We start from the raw sequence: 17647 nt of genomic DNA, 5'->3' as shown, positions 1-17647 counted from the left end.
CTTCCATTAAGATCACAGCCTGGAAAAGATATTTGCGGGACAGGACACTCACGTCCGCCTTCCATCCCCAGTCATGAATCGGCCCAGCGGAGGCCCCCCTCCAGGCAAGTCCTCCCACTGCACACGCTCCACTCCTCACCCAGAGAGTGGTTGATGGATGGAAAACAACAAAACAAACGGTCACTCAGGAGGCCACCCTGGATGTACAGCTGCAGCTTGTGTGACTTGGAAGCACCTTCTGGGTCTGGAGGACTCCCGGGTGATGCCCCAACTCACTCCATGTGGTTGGGGGTGGCTCACTCCATAATGCCTGAGGGCAGGCCCAGGACCCGGCCTGACCAATCCGAGCTTGCTCTCTCCTAAGGCCAGTGACTGGGCCACAGAAGGCCACTGACCCAAGCTGATCCACTGAGCAGTGGACTCTGAGACCTTTACCTAATGGGACAGCACTTTCTGCCACCCTTGAATGAAAGCCTGGAGCTGCTGGTAGCCAGGCTGTGCCCGCCGAGGAGAGACGAGCCAGGGAATGAAGCAGTTCTGCTTAGAAGGAGCGATTAAACTGCTAATGACAAGACCTGCCCACTTCTGCCCAGTTCTGGGGTAAACAGTCCATAGACTCAGCTGCTAATGGAAAGGTTGGGGCTTGGGGTCCACCTGGAGGTGCCTTGGAAAAAGGCCCACCCATCATTGAAAACTCTCTAGCATAATTCTGCTGTGATACACATGGGGGACCACGAGTTAGGACCTAGGTGAGAGCAACTGGTGTGTGCCCAAGCTCCTTTGGAGTGGCTTGGTCATTAGTAACAGAGACCCACCTGCCAGGCTGACGACCCTCACACCCATGAGGGGCCACTCTCGGTCCCTGCACTACTCATGCTGGGCTGTGCTTCTGCCGCCAGTCGGAGGAGCACGGGGCAGGCCGTGGGTGATGCATCTCTCCCCACAGCCGTAGCACTGGGCCCGCCTTCAGCAGTCAGTGGAAGGGCACTACTGCCCTCTGCTCAGGGAGAGCCCTGCAGGCAGAGTGGAGTGTTGTGGTAGTTACATAGTTCAGGGTCAACTTGAAGATAAGGAAGTGGAGGGGTGGAGTCCAGCCTGTCAATCAGGTCAAAGCCTGATGGTTCCCCCTTGTGGGCACGACCTCATAAGAGGGTCCTCCTAGGAACCTCCCTCTCTGCCTTCACCTTCTTGTTGACCAGCCACGCTGAAATCTGCCAGAGCCCTGGGGTGCTTCCACAGCCATTGGATCCCCAAGACTTTGCACCCGGCCTGTGAACTTCCTGGACTCTACGTCACTGCATGTGGTCGTGAGAATCCCTATGGACTTGAGTTGGACTCGGCTGTTTGCCTGATACAGTTACTTCTTGATATCAAGCTCTTTCTTACACATGGAGGTCACTATGTCGGTTTCTCTAGTTACCCAGCCTAACACAGATGGTCCTTAGGAAATGCTCCTAAACTCCCTGCCACCTCATAGGGACCCGACAGTACAGGGTAGTACAGCCTAATTCTTTACAGGAGTAGAAAGCCCCGTCTTTCTCTTGACGAGTCCCTGGTGGTTTCAAACTGTGGACCTTGTGGGTCGCAGCCCAGTGCGTAGCCACTACGCCACTAGGGCTCCCCAGTGTGGCACAGGCAGTTCTCTGCTCTTAACCAGAGTAGTTTTGGGAGAAAGGCTCGCCAGTCTACTTCCAGAAAGAAACCAGTCACTGGAAACCCCGTGGAGTTCAGTGCCACTCACAGATCAGGGTCACCAGCAGACATCACTGACTCCACAGAAAACGCTGGGTTGTCTTCCAGGGACCGTCTCCCTCTCCCAACACCCTCGAGCACACCGATGTTGGCAAACACATATTGCTTTATTTAGTGTTTCTCTGGATCGCAGAAATGTCAGCAGTGGGCAAAACCCCCAGGAGGGGACAGAGGCAGCTAGGCAGCCCCCAGACCCTGTGGGGGCGGCAGCAGCAGAAAGAAGTGGTGCCCCCGCAGCTCCTCCCAAGGCCAGTCCCTCCCCAGGCTCCTGGGCCAGGGAGGCAGGTGCAGAAGCAGCCCTGGCCCTCTGCCCTTGAATGGGGCCCAAGTGCGCGGGCAGGGTGTTGTCATCTAAGAAGTGCTCCTCCACCTGGTGGCCCCCATGGGTGATCGCTGGTCAGGGAGCCAGATGCACACTTCAAGGGTGATACCCCTCTCTCCCCACCCCTGCTTCATGGGGCTCCTTGTCTTGAGGGGCAGTGAGGTGTGCTTGTGCTGAGGACAAGGCTGCAGTCCTGGTTTGCCCCAACCTGTGTGTGACCTTGGGCAATGGGCTTTCCCCTCTGTGGCCCTGGCTCTCCTGTCCTATGACACCAGGGGACTGGAGAAGATGCTCTGCTCGTCTTCCAAATTCTGTGACCTGAGGCACACCTTTCCCCCTGCAGGACCCCCCCAGACTGGGATGAAAACATTGAAAGGGCATTCTTAGGGCAGGAAGAGAGGGGCAGGTAAGGGTGGTCTCAACCACCAGGGGAGATCAGAGTGGGCTGCAGAGGGTGGCTGGGCAGGCAGGCAGGCACAAAACAGACAAGGTGCCAAGGGGACCAAGGAGGAGGAGGAGGAAGAAGAGGGTGGCCTGGGCAGGAAGTCAGACGGCACCAGAGCCCGGCCCGCCCCACCTCTCAGCTGCACCCCCTACCCTGTAGGAGTCAGGGGGAACACATCCAGTGTGTTCTGGGGTGGGAGAATGGCTTTTTAAAAAACAGTTTCCTATAAAGCATCACAAAAATCGTGAGAGAGCACCTGGGCCAGAGGCCCCTTCTCTCCAACATTTGGCATCAGTGGAGCGGTGGGGCAGGCACTCATGCTCTGGCCCTGGCTTTCCTATTGCTGTGCCCGGCCGGCCCGGCCCACTCCTGGGGCTGCTCCTGGCTGCCGGCAGCTCCCTGAGAGAGGGGCGGCAGGAGGCCGGTGTTTGTAGGTGGGTTTCAAGGTGTCCCTGGGTCCCTGTCTGGAAGCTCAGTCTTTGGTAACTGGGAAGGGGAGGGGGGGAGAAGCGAAGCACTGGGGGGTGGTAGGGGGTCCGGTGGGCACCTTCATCACCGAGAGTTCAGCCGTGGGGCCACCTGGGGGCGGAGACACCCAGCTGGTGAGCAGGAGAGGTATGCCAGGCAGGAGGGAGGGGGCCGGGACCTCTTGGCCTCAGACCTGGGATGCTTGTCTCCTCCCCAGTACCCACCCCCATCATTCTATTTTTCCCCCCACCCCCATCATTCTGATCTACCCCACCCCGCCATCTCTGGGGGCAATGGGATGAAGGGGTCAGTGTGTGGCGTCTGCCCACCCGCCAGCAGGGGAAGACATGGCTATTGAAAGAGGCCACCCCAGCCCTCACTCACCACAGCCAGGTGCCCGTTCTTCGCCTTGGTGATGAGTAGCTCTGAGCCGGGCGTGAAGTCAATGGTGCCATCCCTGCCGGGGCCCCCGGCAAAGGTGATGCTGTGGGGGAGGGGCGCCTGTGAGGACTTGGCACAGGAACCACCCCACCCCCACCCCCACCCCCCACTCGCATGCCCGCCTGGCCCTCACCTGCCCTGGTTGATGTTGATGCTGTTCACACGGTCAGCGCTGAGGGCTGTCTTGGTCAGGGTCTCAATCACGTGGTCACTCTGCAGCACCACATCCCCCTGGGGTCCCAGAAGGGGCGGGGTCAGCCCTGCTCACAGTCAGAGGCAGGACCCAGCCCTGCAGGGTGGCCCCTCCCTCCCCCGCCCCGCCAAGGGCACCTTCTGCTTGTTGTCTTCGCGCTGTACGTGAAGCACAAAGAGACTGTCACTCAGGCTGCTGACGGAGATCCCTGGGGAAGGGGGAGAAGGGGGGAGGGCAGAGGTCAGCGTTCCAGGGTGAGAGCCAGGCCCTCCCTCCACAGCCCTGACCTCTGGCGTACCGGTCAGGTTGGCGTAATCGATCCTCTGCTTGACTTTGGCGTCCTCCACAATGACCACGGCGTTGGGCGTCAGCAGCAGCTGCCGTGAGCGAGGCTTGTAGCCCTTGCGGTCGTATTTCACTACTGGCACTGCGTACTGGGGACAGAGGGCACGGCACGGGAGGGGCTGAGGGGCTCCACGGACAAGAGCCTCCCCCCTGCCCATGCTGGGACCTCCGTGCAGCCCCTGGGCAGCTGAACTAAGGGCTGCAGGCAGCGCTCACCTGGATGGGCTCAGAGCCAAGGACCTGGTGCACTTTAGGACTGATCTCATCCGCGCCTGCAACCCAGATGGGGGAGAGGGAGGTGAGAGGTGGCGAGGAGAGGAGAGGGAGGCAGAGGAAGGGGGGCAGGAGGGGAGGGGCTGACGCTGGAGAGTCAGGGGCTGACCGAGTCTTGTGCTGATGAAGAGTCTGGGGACACTTTGGGGGTAATTGTCCTTCTTGCCCTTGAAGATCTCACTGGCCACAGCCTTCTGTTGCAGCTGAGGAGATAAGTGGGGGTGGGGGGAGCGTGGGCCGAGAGTGGGTAAAGACCACAGAAAGTGAGGTGGCCTCCCTCGTCCTCAGGAGGCTGAGTCCGGCCACCAGCTCTCCCATTAGTGCCTCCTCTTCATTGTCTCCCACTCGGGCCAACTGCGGCCGAGATCACCCTCAACAGCCCAAACTTTGGGGCGATGCCCTGCCGGCTCAGGCCAAGGGTCCTCAAGACTCCACTCCAGCCTGGGGTCTCGCTGCCTAATTCTCAGGCACCATCTCCGAGCTGGGTGGTAGCTACACAGCAGACATTCCAATTGACCACAGCACTGCAAAGATGCAGCCTTGGGGGCCTTCGCAACATGGGGCCCTGGGCAGCCTCGATTCACACACCCCCACCCCCACCCGTGGAGCTGACCCGCTGACCCCGCAAGATGAGCTCTCTCTGCTACCCCAAGATACTCCGTTCATGAGACCTAAGGGGGCTGTGAGCCGTCTGCAATGGCAGGGTGCATCATGGGTGAGGTGCTCCCCACCCCACCCCCCAGCCAAGCCAGCATCCTCCCTTCCCTTAGTCCCCAGCTGCCTCCTGGCTCTCCATACCTGCTGCTTCCACTCGGGGCTGATGCTCCGGCAGTATTTCCACACCATGTTCTTCATGCATAATTCCCGCAGAAGCTCAGAGGCCTGTGGGGAAGCACCAGGCTCAGGCACCTTGGCAGCCTGGCCCCCTTCCCACCCAGGTGCCAGACTTACTCCCATAGCAACCTCTGCCCTGGGCAGGCCTCCTATCCCGAGTGGTTCCCGCCCGGCTCCAGCCCCTCTCCTTCAGGAAGCCCTCCCTGACTGACTTGGCAGGCCTACAGACCTCTCGCAGGGCAGGTGGGGGGGTGGGCCAGGTGGTGTCCAGAACACTCCGGGGCAGCTGCCGCCGCAGGTTGAGCAAAAACGAGGTGCGCACATGGTCCAGGAAGAAGGCATTTTCGGGGCAGCGGGGTGCATGGCGCAGGATGAAGCCACGGATGAGCCTGGGGGTGTTGGTCAGCAGTCTGAGGAGCCCCGCCCATCCCACTCTGTAGGTGCCCCCTCACCTCCCACCCCATGGCACCCCGGCACTCACCGCCGGATGGTCTCTGCCGCCCGCTTCCTCTTGGCTGCCTTCCTCCGACCCAGCGTTCCCCGCCACCAAGACTGGATGCAGATGGCTGCAGAGACCACAGATGGCTGACTGCTGCTCCCTCAGCAGTGGCCCACCATGACCCCCAACCCTCCCGAACCCTGAGTCCCTGGGCCCCCACTGCCCCCGAACCTGATCGCTTCACCCGGAGGAATTTCTGCCGCCAGTGAAAGCCTCTCCAGGTGGCCTGGATCTGGGTGGCTGTGGTAGGAGAGAAAGAAAGGGGCTGGGCTGGAGCTCGGGGGACCCAGCCAGCGTGGTCAGAGCAGAGGGGGTGATGTGGGTGGGGAGGCATGGAGGAGGAGCGGTGAGGAAGGGGATGATGGGGGGAGCATGTGACCTTGAGAGGTGGGAGTGGAAGCGGTGGGATTCGCTCAGAGTTTTTTGAGGCAGATGGCAGGTGCCAGGAGGTGGCACCGAGCAGGGGCACCAGGGTCCTTTCTCTGCTCCTCAGAATGGACTCCCAAGGGGCAGGCCCTTCCCTCACCTAGGCTCTGCCGCCGGACCTCCAGGGCATCCTCCGTGGCAAACAGGGTCTTCGGGAAGCGGATGAAGATCTTGGTCCTGCGAGGGCAGCCTCTGGTTGTTGCCACTGCCCGCCCACCCCCCCTTTCACTCCCCCCGCCCCAGCTGTGGGCACCACTTACCGGCCCATCTTGTACTCCTCTGGTTTGTAGCCCAGGTGTCGGACCAGCACAGCCACCCCGTCTTGGGGCCGCCCTGCCCACGCGGGCCATGTCTCCGGACACAGCGATTTGTACCTGGGGATGACAAGCAGCAGGAATGAACCCGGGACCAGCGTTCCCTGGGCACCTGTGGGGGGAGTTGCTGACCCATTTCAAAGACGAGGTCACTGGGGTTATGGTGTCAGCCAGAGGAAGTAACCGTGCTGGATGTCACACCGGGCGCCTTCCCAGACCGGTCACTAGAGAAAAGCTCATCTCCACCCTCTCGGGGCTCCTTGGAAACCCCATTCGCACAGGCGCCCTCCCTCTGGCCGGGGCCCAGTGGCTCACTACATGGTCCGCAAGCCTGGGGATCCCCTACGTGGGCTCCTCCCCCACCCTCCGCACTGGCTGGGAGCCAGGCCCTGGCGCACCTCTGCAGAAAGGCCTCATATTTGCGGCGATAGGCGAAGCCGGCTCTGCGCACGCGCAGGTTCTCCATCAGCCCCAGGTACTTCACCTGGTGCCGGATCAGCACCTCATCAAAGCGGCCTGTGAGAGGAAGATCGAGAGGTGGTGGCCTGCCACCACGACCATGCCCCCCACGGGCGGGCACACGTAGGCCCCAGTGGTGGGGTGGGGGTCTACCTGGCTGCTTGGCGTCATTGGGCTTGATGCAGCGGATGTAGGCGGGCTCCTTGGACTTCAGGATCTCCACCAGCTGCAGGAGGCTCATCTTGAACTGGGTGGCCACCTGAGGGGGGCGGGGCCCAGGTCAGGCAGAAGGTTGGCGGAGGAGGAGTGCAGAGGTTGCTGGGCCCCCCGCAGGGCAGGGCGGACCTCCCATGTCCACCACTGTCCAGTCCTCTGCCAGGGCCCTCCCTCCCTCTGCTGTCCCTTCCCCAGTTGAGGAAGGGCCAGGCTTCACCTCATCTTCCGCTGGCCGGGCTGGAGACCTTGGCTGAGGAATCTCACTCCACATGCGGAAAATCCTGCCTGGACCTCCCTAAACTTCCCCGAGCAACCTCCCTCTTCCCCTGGGGCTTCAGTGGCTGCGATCCTTAACACACATCTGTCCCTAGACATCTACCCAGCGGCCCAGAGGGAGGCTCTGCAGGACCCTCTCGGGTCCGCTTGGCCAAGTCTCGCCCTCCATCATAGTCGCAGAGCTAACAGGGGATCTATCCCACGGCTTCAGGGAACCCCAAGGAAGGATCACTAACCCCATCTGGGTGGTAGGGGGCAGCAGGACAGAATTCCTGGAGGAGACAGCCCGTCAGCGGAGACTTAAAGGATGAGCAGAAGACAGCCAGTAAGCAGATCGGAGTCAGGCAGAGGGGCGGCCGGACGGAGCACAGGAGCAGCATGCGCAGAGAGCAGGGCAAAGACATAGGCGGGTGAGCGTGGCAGCCACAGGCCGGACTAGTGAATCTCATTAAGGAGCTTGAGGTGGCGTACCACCACTACAGCACGTGCAGAAGGTGGTTGTGTATTGGGCTGCTCACCCAAAGTCAGCAGTTCGAAACCACCAGCTGCTCCGTGGGAGACAGAAGAGGTTTTTACTCTCATAAAGAGCAAACCCACAGGGAAGACAGTACGACCCCTTCTCCAGGATCACCATGAGTCGGAATCAACTCAGTAGCAATGAGTTTGCTGGGTTTTTTTTTTTTGCAGGTGGGCAGGTGGGAAGCCGGGAGCCTGAGGAGGCTGGCAGGCTGGCTCAGAAAAAAGAACAAGGACCTGGAGAGGTGGTGGGTGCCCAGGTTACAGGACACCTAGGATGGGCACGTGGAGGGACGGAGCTGAGACGTGATGAGGTGCTGGACAGCCCAGTGGTTGCTGCCGGGATGGGGAGGTAGAGTGGAGGGCAAGCCCTATCCTTAGTCAAGGACACAGAGGAGCAGGACTGGGCACCCATGGGCCCTCCACAGAGCAGTGGAGGATTGCTGGGAAGGGAAGGCCTGGGCAGGAACGGGCATGCAGGCATCCTCAGTGAGAGTGGGGGTGGGGGGGTACAGAGGGCTGAACACCCAGGAGCTAGGCCCTGGGAAACATGCTGCCTCCATGCCTCCTTCGCACAGACACTCAGCCTGAAGCACAACAGCTTCTACCTCCCTCCTGTGGCTCCCTCCTGCCCAGCGTGTCAGGCAACAGCCAGGCCTCCACCCTCCCTCCGCCCACAGAGCTCTCCCGGCACCTGGTACCACCGGCCACACCCTGCCCCAACCCCAAGCCTTTTGGGGACTCTGTGTCCCTGGATTGGCCCCTGGCTTCCTACAACACTCCCCCATAAGTCCACTCGACATATCCCTCAAATCCCTGAACTAACCAAACCCACCGCTGTACCAGCAAGTCCAGTTCACGGTGACCCTGAAGGACAGAGCAGATCTGCCCCCCCCACAGGCTTTCCAGGGCTGTCAGTGGATGTTTTCGGAAGCAGGCTCCCATCCTTCTCCCCAGAGAGCAGCAGGTGAACCCCTGACCTTTGGGGAAGCAGACTAGGGCTTAACCACTTCTTCCCCAGGGTTCTGGCGTGTGTCTACGAATCCCTACAGGAGCTCAAATGTCTCCTCTTCCAGGAAGCCTTCCTTGACCTGCTTGCCTCTTCCGGCCCCTCGGGCACAAAGGGTTGTGTTCTTTCCTAAATTCCCAAAGCACCCCCCACACACATCTGTGTGAGGGCAGCGGTTCGCTTCTGTGTCCTTGGTGCCTAGCAGTGCCTGCAACAAATGCCTGCTGAGTGGGTGAACACACACAGGGGACCCCTGGAGGGAAGGGCACACACACACACACACACACACACACACACACACACACACGCACACGCCCCTCGGGTCCCACAGCTCCACACCGTCTCAGGCCGCTTCTTGTCACTGAGCTCAGTCCGGTCGAAGCACTGGCTCATAATGGGATTCTTCGAGCTGCACATGGTCTAGGAGGGTAGAGGCAGGCGTCAGTGGGAGAGGGCACAGAGGCACGTACATACAGGGGTGCGGCTGCTCCCAACCCAGGTCCCTCGCTGAGTCCTCCTCACCTCCTTCAGGTTCCGGAAGAGAAGGTCATTGTTCTTATCCAGAAACCCTGGGGAAAAGGGGAGAGCAGAGGTGAGGTGGGGGGGAGCATCCCCTTCCCTAGACCCTGTGGGCACCCGGCCTCCCGGGGCCTTACCAGTCACGCTGTAGGTCACCTCCCCAGCGTAGTGCAGAAGGCGGAACTCTCCTCGACCCAGGGATTTCCTGGTGCGCTGGTCTGCCAGCTTGTGCCTGGGTAGGGGAGAGGGGAAGCCACCGATTACAGGCCTGAGCCGGGTCCCTGCCTGTCTCCCGAGGAGGGTGTCCTCATCTGGTAAGGAGCTGCCGTGTCATGTCCCTAGATGTCCACCCCACAATGAGCTGTTACAAGGGGCCGGTGGCATCAGCAGCCCACTAAGGCTTGGGCGGGCAAGACACCTCAGCTTCGGCCTCAGCTCGGGTCATCACGGCACCAGGATGCTCAAGCAGGAGGGGAGCGCTTCTTTCTCCGACTCCAACTGTTGAGTCCATGTTTACAATGCTGGGCGCTGATCACTCAATATTATAGAAAGGAATCTCCCAAGAGATTACTTAGACCTGAAGCATCATGCCAGGAGCCCTGGTGGCACAAGGGGCTACGTATTGAGCTGCTAACCCTAAGGCCAGTGGTTCAAACCCACTGGTGACTCCGCGGGAGAAAGATGAGGCTGTCCACTCCTGTAAAGACTGACACTCGCACGTCTACTCTGTCCTGTGTGTCGCTCTGAGTCAGAATTGACTCGAGGGCAGAGTTCTTAAAATAAGTACATACTTAGCCCATTTTCTACGTTTCAGAACTATCCCACGTAACTCCCCAAAGATTGAGGGCACAAAAGTGTTTGAAGCAGCAGGAACCCCGGAGGCTGACCAGGTGAGCGTGTGGGCACCTCTTGGGTGAAGAGACTGTGCAGGTACTACAGGAAGGGGCTTGAAGAAATATTTAACGACTGATGATACGGGAAAGGATGTAGCCTCCTCCTGAGTCTTAAACACAATACGTTTCCTACTATGAGGGGGAAAAAATGTATAGAACAAGACAGGAAGGAAATGCCTCAAATTGTTGACAGGGACGAACTCTGGGTCACAGGAGCACAAGTGACTGCAGCACACAGCCCAGCTCTTCTCTAACGAGCGATGCTATTTTTACAGTCAGAACGAGTTTCTGACATATTACAAAGCACACAAAATGTCCATGGCCTCGCTATCACTCATTCCTGGGACTCAGTCCCAGGGACTTAATGAGATGTCTGATAACCTTGGGCCAGCGACTTCACCTTATGGGGCCCAAGCAAGAGGGTGCCCAGCACCCAGAGCAGCTCCTTGACAGGAGAGCTGTAGGGTAGAGATGGGCGCCCAGAAAAAGGCAGGCCAGAGCTAGGACAGAGGGGCTTCCTTTTTTTTTTTTTAATTTCCCGTGCCCTCATTTTTACAGGATGCTCCCAGGAAAAAGCAATTTCTAAGTAAGGGAACTTAACAAGTTTCATTCTCAAAACAAAAACAAACGACAAAACGAGGAAGGAGGTGGAAACCATGCTTCCAGCGTCTTCCTTCGTGGACTGGGTGCTAGGTGCAGCCTTATGGGACTGTCCCTGGTCAGCTCCTCGGGGCTGGGGGGTTCTGTTTCAGAAGCCATTTCTGGGCTCTCCTGACTTCCCCAGGGCTGTCGGGATGGGGGCCTGTGCGTGGGGGGTGGGGGGTGGAGGAGCCCGTCTTCCTGACTCACGTCAGGAAGTGTGGATGGAGCTTGACTGTGTCCTCCAGCTTCTCCAGGAAGGTCAGATCGGTGGCCTCCCCGGGGCGCAGGCACTCCTCATCCTGGGGGGGATGGGGTAGGGCACATGTGGGGTGGGGGTGGAGGGCACAGGCGCAGGGGGAGGGGCAGCTGGGACAGGTGGGGTGGCAAACACCTCCCCCACCCAGTCAAGTCCTCCACAGGAGGTCCCAGAGGAGCAGAGGACTCACTAGAATGGGGATGATGCCCTTGAACTTCTCCTCCACCAGGTCACAGATGATCTTGTTGTTGAAATACTGGACAGGCTCCCACTGAGGGGTCAGAGGACAGGGAGGTGTCATCACGGCGTGCCCCGACTCACTCCCAGGGAGACCGGGGGCCTGGGCTTCCCGCCCTCACTCACAGCGATGCCCTCGGCCTCGTATTCCTCCTGCTCAGACTGGAGGGTCAGTTCGATGAAGAGCTGCTGCAGCTTTTCGTTGCAATAATTGATGCAGAACTGTTCGAAGCTGGGGCGGGGCACGGGGAATGGAAGACCCACGGTGACTCAAGAGGGACGTGGGACCAGGAGCAGGGGCAGGACAGGGGGGGACCCCCGAGAGGCCAAGGTAAGAAACTCAAAGTGGGACCGCAGGTGGCAGGAATGAGAGGAACACAGTGGGGAGAGGGGGTGCCGTGGCACTGACCTGTTGTGCTGAAACACCTCAAAGCCATAAATGTCCAGCAGCCCGAGGACCGTGGTGCCCCGCCAGCTGGGGGTGTCAGCATCCTAGAGCCAGGTGGTCATCCGATAGCACAGGTTGAGCATTTGTGGGGCTCCAGGGCCCCGCCCCCATCCTTCCCGGACTCCTCTCTAGCCTCCCCTGCCCTCACCTTGGAGGCCAGCGACCTGTTGATTTTCCCCACCAGCCAGGTGAAGGTGCGGCTATACACGGCCTTGGCAAGGGCGTCCCGGGCGTAGGCAGCCTGCTCCAGGTTCAGGGGGCTCAGGAGCTGCCGGGCGGGCGTCGGGTGAGACAGGGAGCTCAAGGCCCAGACCCCTCCCTGTGTCTTTGCTCAGCATCACCTGCCCTCCCCTAGAGGGCACCACCTCAGTGCCAAGGTGGGACAGGGACCAGAGGCCTCAAGGTGGGAGTCTTGGGTGGAATCTGTTACCCTCTGGGTGGTCTTAGACAGCTCACTGTGCCTCTCTGAGCCAAGAGCTGGTGGTTAATTGCCGGGGAGTCAGCCCTCGACACGTGAGGACCTCATGCCCAACGGAAACAAAAAGCTGCCTGGTCCTACACCGTTCCCATGGCTGGTGGCAGGAAGGGCTCTTGCTCAGGGATCTGATCCGAGGATTCGCGCTGATTTGGGGGGAGACTGCCAGGCCTTTCTTCCTGCCCTGAAACCTGTTCAACATCACAGCCTCCACCGAGATCAGTGGAAGCTGTGCTTGAGGTGCACTGCGAGGACAGGACCCCGAGTGTCCCGCATGGAGAATGGACTCACTCCCCTGAACCCATAGGTAGCACCTGCCTCCTCTGGCCTGGCCCCGGCTGGGAGGATCAGCTGGGCAGTCGGGGGAAGGGCTGCCTAGAAACACCTGCTCCCTTCTCCATGCCACCCGAGGCAGAAGCAGAGGCAAAGGCTCCGCCTCACCTCTTCTCCCTTGGCGATGATCTTCCTGTGAGTCAGGGCTTCCCGCAGCGTACAGCTGTCCACATTGAGGAGCTGCCGAGGGCGGGAGGGTGGGCATGGTGAGGGTACATGCTCCCTTGCCCCTGCTGCCCCTCCCCTCCCGCTCAACCCACTCCACTCCACTTACCCTGGTCAGATACTTGAGCTGGTTCTCAGTGGTGACCTGGGCATTGCTCTCCTCGTCTGCAGCAAAGTGGATGTTGCCCAAATGCAGGACACTGGCCACGATGCTCAGCAGGTCCTGGGGGAGGGGGCGGGAGGCGACGAGTGGCCGTGGCCAGATGGAGCAGGGGACGGGGCTACAAATGGACTAGGGTTCTCAAAGTGTGTGTGTGTGGGGGGGTCAGGTGAGGGTGACCGCCAGCGGCCTCACCTCCACTTCATCCTCGGTGAAGTTGATGACAGTCAGCGCCTTCCTGACCACCTTCCAGTCACTCTTGTCGTTGATGGAGGACACTTTGGCACACTGGCCCTGGGGGAGGGAAACAGCTGGGTCACCTGCTCTGGCACAGGGCCCCCTGGGAGGCACCTGCCCTGCATGCCGCCCACTCACCTTCACCAGGTACAGGTAGCTCTGGGGGTTCCGCTCCAAGCCCAGCCTGCGCAGCGTCTCCTCCTCCCCACCCTCCAGCAGCTGGTAGAAGACGTGGAAGTTCCTCTCCCCGTGGTTCTGGTGCACCACTCGGGACTTCTCCAGGAGGTAACTGAGGATGTGGCCACCCACGGGGGCACCCTGCAGGCACAGCACAGGAGGGCCCCGTCAGAAGCCCTGGCCGGGGAAGAGGGCCTCTCTTCTTAAGAACTCCTAGGCTTAAACTCCAGCTCCGTTACTAGCTGTGTACCTTTAAGCTAGCTCCCCTCCTTTGACCTCAGTTTCTTTATCTAAGAAATGGGGAAATCATGCCCTACCTCAGGGGGTTGTCATGGAGACCTGGCCTATTTGGCAGCCTGACAGGTATCTCATTGAACTCCTAACTGCCCTGTCCCTATCACAGGCTAGCTCCTCCCAGCATGCCACCCCCCCCACCCCCACCCACGTCAGCGGCCACTTCATCTCTCTAGTGGTTCTGGCCAAGGCAGCTGTAGTCATCGAAGCCTTTCACCTTCACACTCCATATCCAGTTGGATGGCAAATCCTGCTGGCCTCGCCGCCAACAGGTACCCAGAATCCACACACTCCCAACGTCACCTGTCCCTTGGATTATGAAATCAGCTTCCGAACCGGTTTCCCTGCTTCAGCCCTGGCCCCCTACAGTCTACTTTCAACACAGGTGAAGTTCTACTGACCACACGTGCCACCTGACAATTCAACGGCTTAAACATACCTAACAAAGAGTCGTGTGTAAGAGTGGTCCTTTTGCAAAGGGAAGCTCCAAGTCCCTATTCAGATCCCTCCAGTGGGTCCCCTTCCCCACGGTGTGTAAATCAAAGTGCTGAACCAGACCCACAGGGACCTGCCCCACCTGGCCCTCCTCCCTCACCTCTCACCTCCCTCTTCCCTCCTCCTCCCTCGCTCTCTTTTCCAGCCATTCCGGCCTCGCTGCTGGCCCTTAAACATGCCAAGCACGCTTCCACATCAGGGCCTTGGAACCATTCCCTGCATGGGGGTCTGCAGAATCCCCCACTTCACACTGCAATGGATCTCCCTGTTCAAAGGCCCCTCCATTCCCTTCGGCATTTTGCTTTCTGGACTTGGCTCCTTGGTTATTTTCCGGTGTATTGGAGATCTCCCTCAACCAAACTAAAAGCCAGATGCATTGCCATTGGGTTGATCCTGGCTCACTGCAATCCTGTAGGACCGAGTAGAATCGCCCCTGTGGGTTTCCAAAGCTTAAATCTTTACAGGACTGAAAAGCCTCATCTCTCTTCTGTGGCTCGAACTGCTGACCCTGTGATTAGCAGCCCAGTGCGATCCATCTCCCTCCAGGGCAGGGATTTGGGGCTATTTTGTTTCAGAACTATACTACCAGCACCTGGACAGCGCTGAGCACACTGCTTGTTGGTGCCAAGGACCTGGCTTGTGGGCACCACCTGTACAATGGGAAGCCCCTCTCTCAACACCCCCCCAGGTACCTTGAAGTCAAACTGCACATCCATGTACTTCCCAAATCGGCTGGAGTTATCGTTCCGCAGAGTCTTGGCATTTCCAAAGGCCTGGAAGAGGTAGGGGTGTTAGGGACACCTGGCATTCCCCCTGCCCCACCCCACCCCCTGGTGCCGCTGTGCCCTCACCTCCAGCACAGGGTTGCTCTGCAGCAGCCTGTCCCGCACGGCGCCACCCCGCTCAGGGGCGGGGCAGGTCTCCGCATAGAACTGCAGCAGTCTCTTGGTGGCCTCGGTCTTGCCTGCCCCACTCTCCCCAGAAATCATCACGGCCTGGTCCCGACGCTCCGTGCGTAGTGCCCGGTACACAGTGTCAGCCACTGCGAACCTGGGGGGCCAGGGGCTTGTCAGGGAGTTCAGGGGTGTGTGTGTGTGCAGTGTGGGGGAATGGTCAAGTGGTGCTGAGGCGCATCGGGTAAGACTGCAGGGTCGCTCCCATATCTGGGTGGAGACCCATTTTGGGGGGGAGTCAGGGTGATCAAGAGGATCATTCGGGGGGCTCCATTTGGAAGGAAGAGTGAGAGTACTTCTCATGAGCGACACAATGGCAGGTCCAGCCAGCGGTAGTTGGGGTCACTCTCAGGTAGGACAGGGGGGTGGGCTCCTCACTGAAGAGAGTCGGAGACCCATTAAGATCAGGAAGCCACACCCAGGCAGAGTCGGGTGATAAGTCGAAGATGTGACCTGAGTGGTGGGGGCTGCTTACCTTCCTCCCAGATGAGTTGAGAGATTTAACTCAGCTAGGAATGAGAGCTCATGCTAGATCAGTGTTCCCCAAATGGGCAATACCACCCCCTGGAATAATGGGGGGTTGGGAGGAAGGGCTGCATTATGGGCCATCGTACAAAAGTTCTTATTTGCCAGGGAGCTGCTAAGTAATTCCCCCCCCTCCCAGAACACAGGGTGGTGGGCCAAATAACTCTAGGATCCTATGTGCTAGAAGGGATTCTATGGATGGTGACTCCTCCCTCCTTCAAGAAGGAGTGTTGAGGGAGACAGACAGGAGGGTCCCTGTTGTGGAGGTTGGGGTCACTCACAGGTGGGGGGGCACTTCATAGAAGCTGACGCCACGGTACCGCTCCATGTGCTGCTGCGTGTAGATCTGCAGGTCCCGGTAGGGGTTCACAGAGACCAGGACAGGGCCGATGTAGGTCTGGGGATGGGGTGGGGGTGAGGAGAAGAGGGTCACAGGGTCCTCCCAGAGCTCCTGGCTTCTTCCTTCTCCCGCACCCCCATGCCAGTATCAGGCAGCAGCGCCTCAGCCATCTCCCCACAGGCCGGGTGGGTGGGTAGGGGCAGCTCACATAAATGAGGTTCTCCCGGAACCGCCGGCGCAGGTTCTCGATGAAGGCTGCCTCGCTGGTGAAGTTCTCCAGCAGCACGAAATCCTGGACCCCCACCCGGTCACGGGCGGTCAGCGCGCTCTCCATGGTCACCCGTACCCCGTCACTGCCCAGGGCCTGCAGGGAATGGGCCCAGGGAGAGAGTTAGCGCCAGCAGGGCACAAGGCAGGCAGCTTCTCCCCCTCCTGCAGGGCCTGCTGGGCTGAGAGGGGAAACTCTTGCTGGTGGTCATAGGGGCCTGGACACAGGACACACAGAACACCGAACATGCACATGCTGGGAACCCCGGTACAGAGGATGGTAGACAGATAAAATACCAAACACAGGGTAGGTGAGCTAGAGGCCATTGGTGGGTGGGCACCAGTCACAGGGCCCCTGGAGTACACAAGACACAGAGGACGTGGGAGCAGGGTCACTGAACCAGGAAGGCCCTGGTGTGTGTGCAGAAAGAGGGGCCCAGAGAAGGAATTCCTTGCAAGCCTGGGAAGAAGTGCTCTGTGACCTTGGACAAATCCCCTCCTCTCTGGGCAGCCTGCTTCTCACAGAGGGAGGGAGGGAAGGAGCCAGGCCAGGTGACCTCAGGTCTCTCAGCTCTGGGCCACATGTGACAGGTGCTTTGGAGGACAAATTGTTCAGTAATTCTGCAGACAGGGTGGGGCTCCCCACCCCACCCCCAGAACCTCCACAGGGAGGGTCTAGGGAGAAACAGGAGACCACCCCCAGACTACAGGAGAGGGATTCTCCAGCGGGCAGCACACTTCCCAGAAGGGGACGGCCCTCTCTACCCACCTCCAGCTGCTGGACTCCCAGGCGTCCTGTTACCAAGCGTCCCCAGGGCCTCAGGGGCCTGGGGATTTCACTACCAAAAGTCCAGCTGCCTCCTCTCTGCCCAGCCCAGCAGGGGTGGGGGAAGTACACACTCAGCGAAGCCCTAACCCCACCCCCCACCCCAGGGGCAAAAGAGGGCTCTGGGGCTCTAGGGAACTGAGGGGAGAGCAAAGAGAGTGTCAAGGGTCAGCGGAGAGCAAGGTGGTGGGGGGCGAGGTAGACCCCAAAGACCTGCCGATCTCCATATGTCTCCGGGCCTGTCCCTCTCCCCTCTCCCCGCTCCAGTCTGGCCCCACCGCCGCTGCCAAATCGGGCTGCTGTCCCCGCCCACTTGCCCCAGGGTGAGGGGGGTCTCCGTGCGCCCAGCCGTCCTTCTCACCCCTCACCTCCTCGCAGAGCAGTTTCCCAGATCCCGGTCCGGGCACCCACGGTACTCCCCACCTCTGCAGCCTCCCCGCAACTTGCCCGGATATTTTTTCCACCCGAAATTCCTGGGCCGCGCCCGCTTCCTGGAGGCACTGAGGCGGCGCCGCGAGGTAGGGAGGGGCGCCCGGGACCCCCTGCCCTGCCCGCAGCCCCCTCTCACCGATGCCCGGTAGCGCATCCTGCCCGGCCGGCCTGAGGCTCCGCTCTGC

General features: G+C 60.0%; 1 protein-coding gene across 4 annotated transcripts in view; it reads right to left on the bottom strand.

Annotated features, from left to right (window-relative positions):
- Positions 1 to 1840: 1840 nt before the first annotated feature.
- The window catches only part of MYO1C (myosin IC), a 21716-nt gene continuing 5909 nt past the window's right edge, over positions 1841 to 17647 (bottom strand). Inside the window, exons 1-33 of one of the 4 annotated variants that reach the window (XM_045299653.1) lie at positions 17599 to 17620; positions 16146 to 16301; positions 15879 to 15994; positions 14971 to 15169; positions 14812 to 14892; positions 13292 to 13471; positions 13112 to 13210; positions 12866 to 12979; positions 12700 to 12771; positions 11932 to 12051; positions 11745 to 11827; positions 11462 to 11567; positions 11289 to 11369; positions 11050 to 11141; positions 9445 to 9539; positions 9311 to 9357; positions 9128 to 9208; positions 7500 to 7535; positions 6925 to 7030; positions 6711 to 6828; positions 6259 to 6372; positions 6099 to 6175; positions 5744 to 5812; positions 5555 to 5639; positions 5303 to 5462; positions 5038 to 5121; positions 4349 to 4442; positions 4183 to 4238; positions 3920 to 4055; positions 3759 to 3829; positions 3562 to 3659; positions 3372 to 3471; positions 1841 to 3098 (exon numbers count right to left, since the gene is read on the bottom strand). In XM_045299653.1, the coding sequence (XP_045155588.1) occupies positions 3072 to 3098; positions 3372 to 3471; positions 3562 to 3659; positions 3759 to 3829; positions 3920 to 4055; positions 4183 to 4238; positions 4349 to 4442; positions 5038 to 5121; positions 5303 to 5462; positions 5555 to 5639; positions 5744 to 5812; positions 6099 to 6175; positions 6259 to 6372; positions 6711 to 6828; positions 6925 to 7030; positions 7500 to 7535; positions 9128 to 9208; positions 9311 to 9357; positions 9445 to 9539; positions 11050 to 11141; positions 11289 to 11369; positions 11462 to 11567; positions 11745 to 11827; positions 11932 to 12051; positions 12700 to 12771; positions 12866 to 12979; positions 13112 to 13210; positions 13292 to 13471; positions 14812 to 14892; positions 14971 to 15169; positions 15879 to 15994; positions 16146 to 16301; positions 17599 to 17616 (3171 nt within the window). In that variant the 5' untranslated portion in view covers positions 17617 to 17620 and the 3' untranslated portion in view covers positions 1841 to 3071. Of the gene's footprint in view, positions 3099 to 3371; positions 3472 to 3561; positions 3660 to 3758; positions 3830 to 3919; positions 4056 to 4182; positions 4239 to 4348; positions 4443 to 5037; positions 5122 to 5302; positions 5463 to 5554; positions 5640 to 5743; positions 5813 to 6098; positions 6176 to 6258; positions 6373 to 6710; positions 6829 to 6924; positions 7031 to 7499; positions 7536 to 9127; positions 9209 to 9310; positions 9358 to 9444; positions 9540 to 11049; positions 11142 to 11288; positions 11370 to 11461; positions 11568 to 11744; positions 11828 to 11931; positions 12052 to 12699; positions 12772 to 12865; positions 12980 to 13111; positions 13211 to 13291; positions 13472 to 14811; positions 14893 to 14970; positions 15170 to 15878; positions 15995 to 16145; positions 16302 to 17598; positions 17621 to 17647 lie in introns of those variants that run through there. The other 3 variants (XM_045299652.1, XM_004706885.3, XM_004706884.3) reach the window with 3 other exon arrangements.

Source organism: Echinops telfairi, unplaced genomic scaffold, assembly GCF_000313985.2.
Source record: "Echinops telfairi isolate 266 unplaced genomic scaffold, ASM31398v2 ScPeMD7_7458;HRSCAF=8496, whole genome shotgun sequence".
Classification (NCBI taxonomy): domain Eukaryota; kingdom Metazoa; phylum Chordata; class Mammalia; order Afrosoricida; family Tenrecidae; genus Echinops; species Echinops telfairi.
This window is presented reverse-complemented; position numbering and strand designations above follow the sequence as displayed.